Source organism: Ascidiella aspersa, chromosome 3 (assembly GCF_963924565.1).
Source record: "Ascidiella aspersa chromosome 3, kaAscAspe10.2, whole genome shotgun sequence".
Lineage (NCBI taxonomy): Eukaryota > Metazoa > Chordata > Ascidiacea > Phlebobranchia > Ascidiidae > Ascidiella > Ascidiella aspersa.
Window position 1 is genome coordinate 33,385,439 of NC_139449.1, and position 16,621 is coordinate 33,402,059.

Below are 16,621 nucleotides of genomic sequence, written 5' to 3' on the forward strand. Positions count from 1 at the left end.
TACATCGAGACGACCAAGAAACAACAATTGTTGGGTGTGTATGGCGAAATTTGTGTGCCCTTATTTATCGCAAAATGTATATCGATGCTATTTTAGTAACAGTGGCGACCAAAGTATGAGAAGCGATTGAATAAAAGATATTACAAATGCACTGACACTATGAAGTTCGGTAATTTCAATGGAATTTGTAAAACAAGGTCATTGCTGTGAATGCCAATGTATGTGCTCATATGTTTTCATGAAACTGTAGAAACTTGCTAGTTGAAATTGACCCAACAGAACCTTGGAAATTCGACAAATAAGGCCCACTGTGTAACATGACGTTCTGACGTATGCAAACGCATATTCCGTAACCTTATAAGAGCAAACCGTTTCACAACGCGAGCAAAACAACTTTCAAATGCGAGCAAAACAACTTCAACTGGCATGAACCATACATAGAGAGTTCGCCGTATAAGGTTGGGTATACGAGCGAAACCTGTCTTTCCAAAGTCTATAAAAGAACGGTGAATCACAGCACCGACACACAACCTCGAAGGCAATCTCAAGGAGAAACTACAACAACAAAAGAATGCTTCAATTTTGCGCTGCATTTCTAGTTTTGCTGCAAGCTTGCAATTCGCTCGCCTACGGACAAGTTCAGTCCAACGACTTCTTGGTGTGCAAACCAATTGGAAGCTTTTTCGAGATGCAACAATCCAGCACTGGAAGAAACTCAACACCCCTGAGGGGAAGTCCAGGACCTCCAGGCCGGAGAGGCCCGAGGGGCTTAGCTGGCCCAACAGGACCACAACCAACTATTGATTGGAACTGCATTGAACAAAAAATTGCCAAGAAAATTAAAGGTTAGATTTTTTAGCTATTTGGATGGTATTTGGATAAAAAGGTATTTGGATAATCCGAAATATATTCATAGAATTTTGGTTTAGTAAGTAGGATATATTTTTTTTATGGTTTAGAAATATCGCTGTGTCCTGGCGTCGTATTCAACGGATCTTGCTTCTGGCTTCCACAAACTGTTGCATCCTATAAGGACGGTAAAGGCAAAGTTGCAGCAGAAAATCTTTGTCAGTTTCACAACGGAACTCTGGTTGATATTGAAACTGAGGCAATGTACGAGTCTCTGTATTTGTACATTCAGCGTGCATGGAACTTGTATGTGGACTACCCAAATCAAAACCTAGTGCAAGTTTGGTTGGCGTCAACATACGAGGTGGGTGGCTTTACATTTGTTATCGGCATTACATGAATTTATATTTCAAATAGAGGAAAAATATAAATCCGTATTGCATTTGCTTCTCATTTAATTTTTAAGCAAACAGCAGTTTTAAAAACCCTAAAATACACTGAATGTACAAGACACAAGTTATCAAACTAAGAATTTTACATTTTATCTGCACAGAATGGAGAGCTACGAAGTTCAACTGGTGGAAGTGTTTACGTGCGTTGGTACCCGGGATATCCAAGAGCATCGGGTCAAGCAATGAGTTGGACTATTGCAACAAATCCATCACGAGGATCTAGCATTGGCATGTTTAATATCGGAGAGCTCAACTCCAAATGGCCCGTCCCACTTTGTCGTATTAAAACATCAAACTAACACCGACGATCAAAGGACATTTTGCTTTGTAATATATGACATCACCAAAAATGTGGCCTTTTTAGCCACTTGCTCATCGCATGTTGAACAGTAAAGTGCTTTGAACGTGTTAGCGTTTTTATGATCATACAATGTAAATAAACGATTAATGCCTTCCGAATGAGGTTATATTAATACTAAAGTGCCATACGCCTAGACATGCTCAGAGCAGTTACGAATTTAACCCTGAGCACAGCCTTTGGTTGCGTGAAGCCGCATCTCCTCCTGAAAAACTGATTCAAGCTCTTTAATGTTTGCTGGATGAGCGAGAGGCGGGTCGACGGTCTGCGACGTGCGTATACACTCCGTTCCCTTGCGGAACTTCACCCCATGGACATTCGCGCACATTATCCTACACGAATTTTAATAGGAGAAAATTTGTACAATCAAACTTGCCAACGTCGTAGGCTAAAGACCTTTGCAAATATATGGCGAATTTACTTACGTACTTCGGTAAATGTTACAACACATTAAAAATATTAGGCAATTGTGCAGAAAAACACTTGCACATTAATAACAATGAGTTATACTTCAACAATAAAATTCAAATTTTAAAAACCAGAGTAAAACCAGGATCAGACATTTGTTAAAGAAATGTATATTTCAATCTTTTCTGGCATTGTAAGTTGCTTTGAGCAAAATACATATACAAAGAAAACTAGCAATAGAAGTCTGGAATCAGTAGAGATTAAGAAAAAAGCTTAAAAACAGATTTATACTTGTTAGATGTTCGAGTATTACCCAGTTACTGATACGGGCATTTAAAAATCAACAATAAATCGTTTAGAACTGAGACAAATACGGAATATTTTTCAATCGTGAAATTAGCAGCGTTTTCTGGGGCAATGTGAAAATCGTTATTAGACAAGTTTACAAATGAAGTGAAATTTATTTACAAATCAAAATAAAACTTTTTTGAGTAATAACCTCATACAGAATGTTTTTAATAAATAACACAATCGGCTGTAAAATAACCTTGATAATGTTTATAAAATTCACATATTAAAAAATTCAAACTTTAACATGGAATGTGTTACTTATAGTTAAAAATGACTTTTAAATAATTTAGTTTGCAAATTTAATATTTTATTTTTTGTAAATTATACTAGTGTTGAAAGAATATTATTAAATGCAAATATTTAAACGAAAGTTGATTTGTTATTGCCATTGGTAAATATGATTACTTTTGCTGCTTTTGTAAACAGCATTACCAAGCATTTTGACTTCCCTTACAAAGTCGCATTTGTTAAAAGGGATGAATGAAGTTCAATTGAGGAAAGTAATTAGATAAGATTGTGATCTTCAATATCCACCAGAATCCGGTAGTGAAAATTTGTATGAACTGCAAAACAGAAAACATCTTAAAAAAACAAAAAAATAAAATGCTAAAGTTTTACAAGAAAATAAAGCTTTTTAATAAAAACAAGCATATATGAAATGTTAAAATTTTAATCTAAATAAAAGAGCTGCTAAATTTCATTTGTGGAGATTGGTGCTGGTCTAGAATCTTACCAATCTTTCGTCCAGTGGTTTTATATTGCTAACAATATTTGTATAGGTTGGGTGTGAGTTAACGTTTGGGTGGTTCAAGTATTATTATTATATTTATTCTTTCGTATTTATTTATTTCTTGAAATTTCAGTTTTGACAACTCATTTTATTACTGTAAAAAAAAGATATGATTCTAGACCAGCGCCAATAGATCAAAGTAAACTATTTAACTTGTTATAGAAAGTATTGAGAATATTTGTTTGTACTTAAGATGATAAAATTTAGACAATGTGTAAATTATTTGCATACTAATTAATACATTAAAAATATGTTAAACAAACATAGCTAACATTCTTAATCTGTTTAAAACTGAAATGTGCATATACACAATGTGTATTATTGGAAGTCCATCTGAAGAAGTATCGACCAACCATAACAGCACCCATATATGTAGTACACAAGTTGCCCACGGAAATGCTCAATGAAATCAGTTATCCTGATCAAGAGATCAGGACTGGCAATCTTTTTAAATGAACAAAAGGTTTACCCTGAATTTAGCAAAAAAATAAAATATTAGGAATACAATATTACCCTAATTTTTAATTAATTAGGCAAACATTCCTTTTTCTTATCAATCTATTGTTTTTTGTTTTAAGCATGGTTAAATTTAAGTGTAAAACAGCCTTAACTTTTGCTATTCTTCTACATTTTAAATATTATTCATAAAGCTTATCCTAAAACAGTGTTTCTAAATTTGTGTAATGCTTACCGTTTGGATGTATTTTTATTACACAAATGACATAAGGCGCTGGTGTAGAACAGTGCTTTTCAATATGGTGCATTGTACACCTCAGCGTGCCAATCTACATTCTGTGGAAGGTGCACACCCGATATTTTTCCAAAGGAATTTGTGCGCATGTTTGGGTACGGGAGGGTTGTAGAGGAACGACGCATGTCTGTTTGTGCTTGTAATTATAGCGTGTTCGCCTGGTAAATTGTTAAATATTTCACCTCGATACTCATTTCCTTTCGTGGCCGTTCTGGCAAATCCAGCCGGCATTTTGACTCAATTTATCCCCATCGCAGTCGCTCTTGTGCTATATAGTGTCACGCTACTGCTGGATAAAAAACACTACAGTCAACTGATGCATGCCTACTTGCGAGACCCGTTTTTACTGCGCTGTAAGTTATTTTATTAAAAGTGAACTAAGCTGAATTATGTGAATGTACAATAAATCTATAAGCGACCTGACAGTACGCTCTTTGAAATGCAATGACAGTTCGTTTTAGTTTCGAGTCAGATAGCACGGTGGTCATGTCTTCCCTGTTGAAATATACAGGGTCAAGCATTGAATTCATTCTTTTTACAATTTTAATGTTGATAAAGTTGTTCGTCATGCAATCACTCTCACTTTGCTGAGTGTGTTTTTGGTGGTCTGTTACTTTCTCTTTCCACAATTTATAAAATATTCACAAAACATTTTTAAAAGAGAAACTCCACGAAGCTATATATATATTTGGTGGCTCAGCATTTTCTTTCAGCAGCAATTGTCAATTTATGGGGATTTTGAAAAAGTTTGCTGAGTAATTTATTTGTCGAGAACGCAAGATCTAGTTACGTGAGTTATAATTATAAGACAAATCACAAATCAACGAAATTCTCTTTGGAGAAATGCAGCAATTTTTGTAATGTTATATCCAATAGGCAACACTGAACAACAAGTTGAAGGAGACTTAAGCTTTTGATACTGAACAAACAACACTAGGTAAACAAATTCGTTCGGATATTTGAGCTTCTAAAAATAGAGCGACCATACAACGCCACAAATTAAAGTCAGCATAAATCTTCGTGACATTTTGTGAAATGCGAGAGCAAGTTAAGTAAATTTTATTCGAAATCCCTGTTTACCTTATATGTCCACACTAGGTATTGCAAATTAAGCGTTCAGCCTTAAACCTCAGTGTTTGACGTAATGGAGCTGGAGCCGGAGCTGGAGCCGGAGCAGTGGTATCAATAAGCTCCGGAGCTGGAGCTGGAGCTAACCTATGATAAAAGAGAGCTCCGGAGCTGGAGCCGGAGCCGTTTAACATTTACGCCAGCTCCAAAGCCCTGGTAGCAACTACACATCTCCTAATCGCTATAAAGCCTTTTTTTAATCTAGGAAAGATTTTGTATCAAGCATATAAAAACGATCGAATAAAACTACAAAAAACACATTTCATCGAGCCCAAACAATTAGAAATACTAATTACTATATGAAATATCGTTCAGTTGTTGATACGCGCATTTCGAAGTAATTAAAAAATAAACACATATTTTGAGTCAGCAAGTCAGGACAAAAAAGTTAAAGTTTAACAATCGCTTTATAATTAAATTAATATTAATTTTACATTAGATAATTAGGCTACCCAGAAATTTGTAAGTCGCAATTGTAAAAAATAAATTAAATGGCGATTAGCGTCATATTTTACACAAATATGTAATTCCGGTGCCAAAGCGTTCTCGGTTGGTCATCAAGTTGTTCCCTGTTAATTAGCCTACATATTATGTTGACCCATAACGTGTCAATGGGCTCATAGCTCGCTTTATACCCGATATTTAATATTTACTTATGGCGATTCAGCATGTAACGAGAGGTAATGTTTCCGTTAAACTAGGTCGTCGGAATACACATTTAAAATAAAACGTTTTAAGGATACACTCAGTGTTGTAGTTGAAACACCATTGCAATTTAGTGAAGGCGACAGTCGGCCCTAACAAGTACGTCTTCCCAGGACCACAACATTCTTGGGATGGCTTAGTACAGGGGTCGGCAACCTTTTTCAGAAAAGTCTCTGAGGGCCGCACCAAATGATAACTAAAAACTGTGTTATTGAAATGTTATAACAACTTTGAATTAGGCGGGCCTCGGATATTTTTTGCACTTAAAAGCGTGTTTATTTACATTTACAGAGTCAGTAAAGCGTTGGGCAAAGCGCAAACAAAGGCGTTTGTTTGGTTTATAATTCTACCTCACACTTCGTCTTCCATACTATTATGAAAAGGGTAATAAAATTACTTTGAGGGAACGCGATAACACTTAAATTTAACGTAGCTCAGTGTTTATTAACCGTTGTAAGAAGGCGCACCAGGCGAGCAAAGCGAGCGCGATTTTTTTGGTGTACCGCTATTTTTTTGTAAATTTCTGGCAAGTTTTTATCACATTGTGGAAAATAAAATAGGTAAAAAAAATATTTACCATATTTTTGAATAGGCTTTCCGTTTTTTCGCGACGCATTTGACAGCCTTCCACGGCGCATGAAAACGTAAACAAACCAGACGTAGGATGATCATTCGCGCGAAGTGCGAACATTTTTCGAAAATACGTAGTTAAACTAGTCAAAAAGTATGTGAAATGGGCTCGTGTCTACTTTGTCAAAGAGGCGGCGGGCCGGATGAATTACATCGGCCGGCTATAGGTTGCCGATCCCCTGGTTTAGTAGATGGGCGCTAACGCAACCGGCTCCAACGTAACGAAAGTTCGTGATATGTATTTCGATCGGGAATAACTAACAAACCAAACTTTTTTTACTTATCCCTAAACGTTGCATTATACAGTACGTGGCGCACGTTCGGTAGTCGGACATTTGAAAAAATGAGATGTGTTTTTGCATTTTGGCGGTCATTGGAACATGAAGCCCAAATTGTTATACAGAATATGTCTTGGTCGTACTTTGATTATTTCTCGCTGACTGCTTCTTTCGTTCGGCGACGATGGCGTTGATCTGTCTGCCTCTTTAAGATCACATGCTAGCGACCGACTAGCTAACATATGCCGTCGACCGTCAACAATCGACCGGCGGGCAAACTTATCGATTTATTATAAGAGATTTGTTTTCGCCTGCAGCGCATGCCGCATTTATACGGTTAAATGGGTGAACTTGCTGTTTTGCCAAACTACTTTCATGTGTAAAACCCAAACACATCCATGATTTTTGGCGCCTTTCGCACAAATTAAACTTGATAAATTTGCGATGTTTTTCAAAGTAGTTGCATTCTGGGCGCTTGAGAATATTAAAATTTGAAACTTAAGGCCCATGTCACCATAGCAAATTGTATTTCTGAATGCTGCTTAAACGTCTGTATGCATATCTGCACTACAATTAAGCATAAATTAAATACAAAAAATATATCTGATTATATAAACGGTTTTCGTTTCTTAGTGATGTTGGTGCGACCCTCAGTACTGAGACTTGAGTTTGTCACCCTTGTAATAAACGACCATGTAAAAATTTCACACTAACCTTTAAAAATTGTACTTTCGATGCTTGGTTTTTAATTTAGTTTATCGAGACATAATTGTAAAGTACTAAGCGAAAACACTAGTAAGGGTACCGCGTCCTGTTTTTCTTTTCTTCGGGGGTTGGCATCAGGCGAAAAATGTTCGTCAAAACTGGTTCACATATCTGACAACGCACCTTTAAAAAATGCGATAATGCCTCAGGTTATATTAAAGCCACAAAACCTAGATAATGCGACAAATAAGGCCCTTATTTATGCAAGTATACGTTCCGACTTGCGAAATTGAACATTCCATAACCTTATAAGAGAAGGCCGCGTCGAACTGCATAGAAAACAAAAACAAACTCAGCTAGGATGAAAATTCTTGCAAGTCAAAAACAGATTGAAGAACCATACATGAAGATTTGGCCAAATATGGCGCACATACCAAGGAAACGTGTCGTTTTAAATTCTATATAAGAACTTTCGATCACAGCACCGACACACAACCTTCAAAGTATTTCAAGAAAGATAAAAACTACTAAAGAAAATAATGTTTCGACTCGGCGTTTCAATTCTAGTTTTGCTGCAAGCTTGCAATTCGCTCGCCTACGGACAAGTTCAGTCTAACGACTTCTTGGTGTGCAAACCAATTGGCAGCTTGTTCGAGATGCAACAATCCAAAAGCGGGGTAAACTCAACAACCCTGAGGGGTGCTCAAGGACCTCCAGGGCGGAGAGGCCCGAGGGGCTTTCCCGGAATTTCGGCGCCGATCAGTCCCATGGATTGGAAAAGAATTGAGCAAAAAATCGACTCCAAAATTAAAGGTTAAATTCTTGTGCAAAAATTGCTTAAACGGAAAGATCTAAACGCCAAAACCCATGTAGTGCTTTCGAATGTAAAATGTTTTAAATTTCTAATAAAATATTAATTGTTAATCAATAATTTGTTAAATGTATTGTCTATAAAGTTGCATAGTTTTAAACATTTTTTTTTTCAAATCGATTAAAAAATTGACTGGGAAATTAAAGGTTAGATTCTTATGTAAAAATTGTTTAAACGGAAAGGTGTAAACGTAGGCTTAAACACTCTAGTTATGAGGAGGTTAAATGTATGTATATAATGTTAAATCGTTTTAATCATTTTAATGATTGTTTAGAACTGATGCAATGCCCTGGCGTTTATTTTAACGGATCTTGCTTCTGGCTTCCACAAACTGTTGCATCCTATAACGAACAAAAAGGCAAAGCTGCAGCAAAAAGACTTTGTCAGTTTTACAACGGAACTCTGGTTGACATTGCAAGTGAACAAATGTACGAGGCGCTGTATTTGTACATTCAGCGTGCATGGAACTTGTATGTGGACTACCCAAACGTGAACTTCGTGGACGTTTGGTTGGCGTCAACATACGAGGTGGGTGGTTTTACTTACATTTTAACTAGAAGAATATAACAGCTGTGTAATACATTGGATTTTCATTTTATTTTAAAACAAACAGCAGTTTTAAAGACCCTAAAATACACTGAATAACACTTACTATCAAAAAAAGAATTCTACATTTTTTTCGCCCAGAATGGAGCAATGCGAAGCTCAAGTGGTGGAAGTGCTTTTGTTCGTTGGTTGCCGACATATCCATCAGGTTCGGGTCAAGCAGTAATTTGGACTATTTCAACAAATCCATCAAGATCTTACATTGGCATGCAAAATTCTGAAGATCCTAACAAGAAATGGCCCGTCCCACTTTGTCGTATTAAAACATCTAACTAACACCGACGATCAAAGAACAGTTTGCTTTGTGTTATATTGCATCTATTAAAATATGGCATTTATTAACGACTTGCTCATCGCATGTTGAACAGTAAAGTGCTTTGGTCGTTTTAAATGTTTGCGTTGTTGATTAATGATTATACAATGTAAATAAACCCTAATAACTTGCGATTGAGGTTATATTCATTATAAGTTCAAATCGCCTAAGTATGCTAGGAACAGGTTGATGAAAAATGTGGCATTTATTAGCCACGTACTCATCGCATGAAGTGCTTTGAACGAGTCAGCAAGTCAGGACAAAAAAGTAAAAATTAGACAAGTGCGTTAAATTGAATTAAAAATAATTTTAAATTAGACAATTACCCTGAAAAATTAAAGTCTCAATTGCACAATACCCATACGCAGCCTGACCTTTAAACTGGCCTTGTTTAAAAATCGATGAGAGAAAACATATTATTTTATTAAATGCAAATAATATTCCTGAGAAAGGCATGTTGGTATTGGGGGAAATTTGTTTCTACAGAAAAAAGTTGTTGCATCAGTTATGAGCATGACGATAAAAAACATAAAACATCAATTTGGTTTACAATCTTTAACCAAAATACACTAACATTCCGCAATTTAAATCGCACCACACTTCCTTCTCTACTTGTCTGCTCCTGTTCTCCCGTTCCCTCTTGCAGAGGTGGGCGACCAGAGGATGCATGGAGGTCGTGTTCATTCTGGAAGAAGACGAGGACGTGCCAGGGAGGAGCCCGTCAAGCGAAGAAAGAGGCTCGGAGGACAGGAGTGCTTCAGCTACAGCTGAGTCCTAGCAACTACCGTGCCTGGTTCGTCGTAGTTTAAAAACTTCATGTGGTAAATTGCTGCTCTTTTTAAATCGCTTTATTGAATACAGTCTCTGATCGTGATATATTATTTTTGCCAAAATTTAGCGCCTAATTTAACGGAAGACAATTAATGCAGCATAAACCCCGAGCTAACAAAAATTGTGCATTCAAACAGTGAAGAACCTATTTTGAAAACCAAAATCGCAAAATTACATGGTATCATTGCCCTGCACAATACAAACACACCTTAAATTAGTTCATAAAAATAACAATAAGCTATCATTTCACCAAAATAACCAACGCGGTAATTGCAAATAACCACCAATTACACGCATCAAATACTGATTAATCAATGATTAATAACACATTCAAATCAGAGATTTACAGCAACCTAAACTTTTTTTCGAAGTTAGATCAACCTAAGACGTTAAACATGTTTCATAAAGATTATTGCAGTATTTATTATTTTGTTACAATTTTTCGGTATTTTTGCATTTTGTAAACGAATTTGATTTTAAATAAGTTTGACAAATTTTAACCGTGTAAATTTTAACAAAATTTTGACTTAATTTTAACAAAAATTTTGACTTCGTTCAAGTTAATCGCCCTAATTATTACATTGTGGTGGGCAAAATAAATTCCCGCTTATTTGCACAGAATGGAGAAATACGAAGTTCAACTGGTGGAAGTGTTTACGTGCGTTGGTTTCCGAGATATCCATCGGGAAATAATGCGGGACAAACACAGAGTAATTAATATACAGAGTCATGACGACGAGTTATACTTGTTACTTTTGCCTAGTATGCATTATATAATTACTTCAAATGCAGCGTTTAAATCCAGCAGAACCGAAATTGTAGATAGGAAATGACTTTGACATGAATTTAGCAAGAGTTTTCAATAATGAAATAAAACCGTAACTTAGTCAGTCTTGTAAATATTCAAATAATTTACAAATAAGTGACAGTTTTTTCAGTAGCAACCTAATTCTTTAATGTCCTCACATACCTTTTAAATACCCTAACAGTTAAGACTGATGGAAGCAAAATGAAAAAAAAGAAGATTCACTTTGAGTCGGATCTGAACACGACCCAAAATTTAGCGCTAATTTTAACGAAAAACAATTAATGCAGCATAGACCCCGGGCTAACAAAAATTATCTATTCAAACAGTGAAGAACCTACCTTTAGAGGTTACTTTGCTAAATCAATACGTATTTTTGAAAAACAAATCGCATTTTTACCTTGTATCATTGCCCTGCATAATACAAGCCCTGATGGCTTTTTTACGAATGTGAAATCAGATCTTATGCATTTTTGATTGTTAGGCCTGCGTTATGTGTTGATAACAATTTACAGTTCTTGATAAGAAGAGCCTATTAACAAGTAGAATCAATGTCGCTTTTTAGCTGGATGCCGCGCCTTTATGACTTTGTTGAGTTTTAGACTCTGTCATTCTATATAACGATAACAAAATCCGACGGGCGCGCTTACAACGTTATAAGTGTGAGTTAACCAAGGCTGCGGTTCGAACGACTCGAGTAAGACAACTTAAAACTACCCGAGTCCAAAGTCCGAAGGCGACAAAATGTAAGTTGTAAAAGTGTAATACAAAATGGAGAAATATTTGTAAACCTTGTATTGTCTGTGGATCAATTATGACACCCATATGAGTGGATTGCTGAATATCCACCCTAATTTAGTTGCGTAAATGGATAAAATACAAGCTGTAGGGTCGGACTTGGGTTAATTGTGCTGACCGGAGTCGGACTCGGGTTATTTTAACAGACTCCGCAGCCCTGTTGTATAGGCCTATAGGAAGTTTGTGCCAACCGACCGGAAATATTTTACGTCAACAAGCCGTATTTAATAACGACGCTGAGAAAAACGTTTGAAAGTTTACGACTGAACAGAGGCGTACCTAGGGGGGTGCGGGGTACATATGTCCCCGGGCGCTAAGGTAGAAGGGTGCCAAAATGAGGCTTACAAATTGTTCACAACATGGCAAAAAAAACGACCACAAGCAAGATAGCACCAGCGGCTGTGGCAGACGTCATCTGATACGCCACCCACGCCCAGACTGGTGCTGCCAAGATACTGATTCTGCGTGCAGCTGGTTTCATGTAGCTTAGTGCTTCTTAACCTTTATTAAACCGCGCCCCGTTCGGTAATTGTCCTATGCTTTGCGTCCCCTACGTAAAGCAATTCGGTATTTTGTATTTACATATTAGTTGGACAACATAAAAAAGAGTAAATGTGTATCGTTGGTCGCACGTAGCGCAAAAAGTTCTGTTAAAACATGCAATGGCACTCACAGAGACTTTGTGCTAAATACAACGGTCAACAAAACACGAAAAAAAACAAGAAAATTAGCGAGAACTTTTTTGAAGTTTCAATCGTTAAGTTGGGCAAAAAAACAAGTTTATACAGGCGTAATAGTGGTGCCCAACCCAATTGCACAACTATACCGTACAATTGTTTCGACTAAACATAGCCCTAATCGGTCGTAAAAGTAGCAATTATAATCCAGCAACTGAAAAAGTGTTAAAAATTAGTAGCAAAGATCGCAAATCGCAAATCCATGAACTATGTCTTCAGTCACCTATACACGTGTAGTTTTATGTAAATTATAGGACAGGGTTTCTCAACCGTGGCCCTCGACCCCCTGGGGGGCCACGGAGCGGTCATTGGGGGGGGGGGGGGGGGGGGCACGGGCATAACTCTCTAGCTAGATATTACGATAACCAAAGCGTCACTATTTTCAAAATTTATCAATTAACTTAATTTTTTTTTATTCGTATAAAGTTACGCCTAATTGGTCGTTCGGCAGTGGCAAGTTTGGTTAAACGCCTTTCGCTGTGGCGAAACAATTACTGTTCTGCTTCATACGTAGCCAATAGCCACGCAGTGCGGCGTCAGCATTTTTTCGGGCGGCCAATTATTACTTGATTCTACCCTTGCCTAATCATTAAGTGTCCGAAATGCTGTTAGGCGAGCAACTAGTGCGCAGTGCCAGGTGCAACGGTTTTGCAATTTTCTTTAGGGGGGTTAAGTTGCAAAAAAAATATTCCATCGTAAAACGCATAAATTACGCTACAGGGTTATTAAAATATTCAAGGTCATTTTTAGGGCAACATTCAGCGGTTCATGCACAGCTTATTTGTCAAGTACGCTAATAGTAACGCATTAATGAAACGAAAATTGAGAAATCATCTCGACGAATGCAGTGACATCGGTTGGCTCAGTACAAAACAGAGTCGAATATAAAAATACCTTGGCGGCGTCGAAGAACAGTATTTGTAATGACTAACTAAGTTAATTCAAATTAAAATGATTTATTTGTACAATTTTTAGTAAGTGCATTTATTCGTTGATTAGTGGCTGTATTTGTTATTAACTTGAAGAAGTAAAACTAGTAAAATACGTGAAGAAGTAAAACTAGTAAAATACGTACAAAATACTTGGTATTTTTATAAGCAGGGGGCCACGAGGGTTGAGAGCCTTTCAAAGGGGGCCACAAAGCACAAAAGGTTGAGAACCACTGGTATAGGACATCATAAAAACAGAATGAACACTAAACTAAACCATTAAAATCACTATAAAAGCCAAGACTCATTTCGTGATGCTATCAGCCAAGCTGCTGTATAACAGGACAAAACAAAACACTTGATCTGGAGATTGAGGTGAACAAAAGAAACAGGCGACGTAAGGGATTTCCTGAAAAACTGGCAAGATATGCAGTGGTCTTTATCAAAAGAAGAAATTGTGCGCGTTATGTAGAATGTATTTGATCGGCCTCAGCATGAGATGTCAACACGTGTTTTCGCGACTAAAAACCTGAACAATAAATTTGGATATTTGCTGGACGTTAAAGACTCTTCTATCTGACACAGATGAGGATGCAATGCGTAATTGTGCAGATTTTGCAAATTTCTACGACACGTACATCAATGGCAACGATCTTTTCATTGAAATTGGTGATTGCCGAATGCTGCTCAGTAACTGAACTGAAGCGCTACTAAAAAACTCCTTTGGAGTTTCTTGGTTTTATTGTGTTTTATGGAGATGACGTATTTCCGAATCCGCGAATTCCGCTACAAATTCTGTTAACAATAGCAGTTTCAATTGCAAGCTGTGAGCGGTCGTTCAGCAAATTGAAACTTATTTTGTCTTATCTGCGTGTATCAAAGGGAAGGATCAGTAATCTTGCTATTCTTAGCGTTGAACGAGAAACATTGGAAACAACAGATTTCGATGACGTAATTAATCAGTTTGAGACAGTGAAATCAAGAAAAATAATCTATAGTTGTAAATCATTCATGTTTGACAGTGACTAAGTGAGTAATACGTGTAGTTTGTATAACCAAAACTCTTATTTCCGTATAATTAAGTACGGTATATTATGTTAATTCAATTAAAATTGTGATTAATGATTCCTCATCCAAGCGTAACTTGGGTTAAGAGACTGCGATCCACTAGAGAAATGAAAAAACGTGAACCGCCAAACTACAAAAATCTTAAACTTTTGACGTAACAGCACTAAACCTCTTAAAAATTAGCCAACTTTAAAGTAAATACTCGACAAATGTAGATATGTAATAGTGATTTAGGCCACTGCTGGCGAAGTATTGATATTATATTTACTCAATAAGTACAAGGCTCTGCCATGCAGCTTAATTGTAAACTAAATAGCGTTACAATAATTTAGGCTTCACTTGTCTACGAAATGTGATTTCACCGAATTATCTGAATACTATTGTGGATTAAGATTGATTATGCTGGTTTGACGAATACCTCGCGACGCGCAAGAGAAAACAATTGATCTATTGGATTTATATAGCGGAAGAGGTATGGCGTTATTTATCGACCAAAGAACGAGACGTGATTGAATAAATGGAATTCTTTAGAACAATTACGAATGCTCTGACACTATAAAGTTCAGTAATTTTGCGTGATGTGAATGCCAACGCATGTGCTCACATGTTTGTCAGCATTTCATGAAACTGCAGAAACTTGCCTCAGGGAAATTGACTCAACAGAACCTTGTGAAATCGACAAATAAGGCTCCATGTGTCAAACGACGATCTGACGTATGCAAACGAACATTCCGTAACCTTATAAGAGCAAACCGTTTCACAACGCGAGCAAAACAACTTTCAAATGCGAGCAAAACAACTTCAGCTGGCTTGAACCATAAATTGAGTGTTCGCCTAATAAGGCTGCGTATATCAACGAAACCTGTCTTACCAAAGTCTATAAAAGTTCGGCGGATCACAGCACCGACACACAACCTCGAAGGGAATCTCAAGGAAGATGAGAAACTACAACAACAGAAGAATGCTTCAATTTTGCGCTGCATTTCTAGTTTTACTGCAAGCTTGCAATTTGCTCGCCTACGGACAAGTTCACTCCAACGATTTCTGGGTGTGCAAACCAAATGGAAGCTTGTTCGAGATGCAACAATCCAAAAGTGGGGGAAACTCAACAACCCTGAGGGGTGCTCAAGGACCTCCAGGGCGGAGAGGCCCGAGGGGTTTAGCTGGCCCGATTGGCCCCACAGGACCACAACCAACTGTCAACTGGAACAGAATTGAACACAACATCGAAAAGAAAATTAAAGGTTATATTATTTAGTCAAAGTTATTTGGATGATCTAAAATATATATTCATAGCAGTTTGCCTTATTATGTATGCCTTTTATGTTTTAGAATTGTCGCAGTGTCCTGGCGTTGTTTTCAACGGATCTTGCTTCTGGCTTCCACAAACTGTTGCATCAACGAAAGGTGGACAAGGCAAAGCTGCAGCAGAAAGACTTTGTCAGTTTCACAACGGAACTCTGGTTGATATTGAAAGTGAGCAAATGTACGAGGCGCTATATTTATACATTCAGCGTGCCTGGAGCTTGTATGTGGACCCACCAAATTATAACTACGTGATAGTTTGGTTGGCGTCAAGATACAAGGTGGGTGGCTTTTACTTTGTTCGGCAATACATTAATTTACATTTAACTAGCACAAAAATACATATTCTTAATGCATTTGCCTTTTCATTTTGTTTAAAAGCAAACAGCAGTTTTAAATACACTACAACACCCGTCTCCAACCTTTTAATAAGCGATCCAAGTTTAGCAAAAATAAAATCGGAATTTACATTGCGACTCCATATTGCTTTCAGATATCAATATAAAAATATTTTGAATAGTTCTAACAAAGTAACACGAGCGAATATGCGTAAATTATTCACAATTCAAGAAAAAAAATAATTTTAAGTTTAATAGACACTGGATTATTAAAATTACCAGCGGAGCTGTTTTTTCATTTTTATGACTATGCCTGATAGCAACAGTTTATACGTGGCTACACATGTGCAAAAAAAGATTGCTTTGGGGAATTATATTTAACAAATGAGTTTGTATTTAACACACGAAAAAATTGTTTCAACAATACATCACATCCAGTGTGATGGTAGCGCCTGCACACTATCCACTATTGTTTTGCAAACGCGGCTTCACTTTGTATAAGCATAACGGCATGTCATGCTCCTAATTTTTCTTAAATGTCAAGTTAGCTGATTGAGCAGCTCTAAAATCATTTTTATGTAGAAGATGCACTCAGTCACGTTTATTAGTGTGACG

At 36.9% G+C, this 16,621-nt stretch overlaps 1 protein-coding gene across 1 annotated transcript; it reads left to right on the forward strand.

Annotated features, from left to right (window-relative positions):
* The first annotated feature begins 543 nt into the window (after positions 1 to 543).
* Positions 544 to 1,732, forward strand: LOC146162594 (uncharacterized). The gene is made up of 3 exons (XM_083385664.1): positions 544 to 845; positions 960 to 1,213; positions 1,403 to 1,732. Exons 1-3 carry the CDS (start codon positions 572 to 574, stop codon positions 1,598 to 1,600), a joined length of 726 nt encoding a protein of 241 aa, XP_083241790.1. The 5' UTR covers positions 544 to 571; the 3' UTR covers positions 1,601 to 1,732.
* The last annotated feature ends 14,889 nt before the right edge of the window (positions 1,733 to 16,621 follow it).

Bases quoted from the DNA above. Each gene is read 5' to 3' on its own strand.
- LOC146162594 (XM_083385664.1), top strand. From the start codon at position 572: ATGCTTCAATTTTGCGCTGCATTTCTAGTTTTGCTGCAAGCTTGCAAT. The intron at 846-959 runs GTTAGATTTTTT...TTTATGGTTTAG, and splicing joins AATTGCCAAGAAAATTAAAG to AAATATCGCTGTGTCCTGGC. The intron at 1,214-1,402 runs GTGGGTGGCTTT...TTATCTGCACAG, and splicing joins GGTTGGCGTCAACATACGAG to AATGGAGAGCTACGAAGTTC.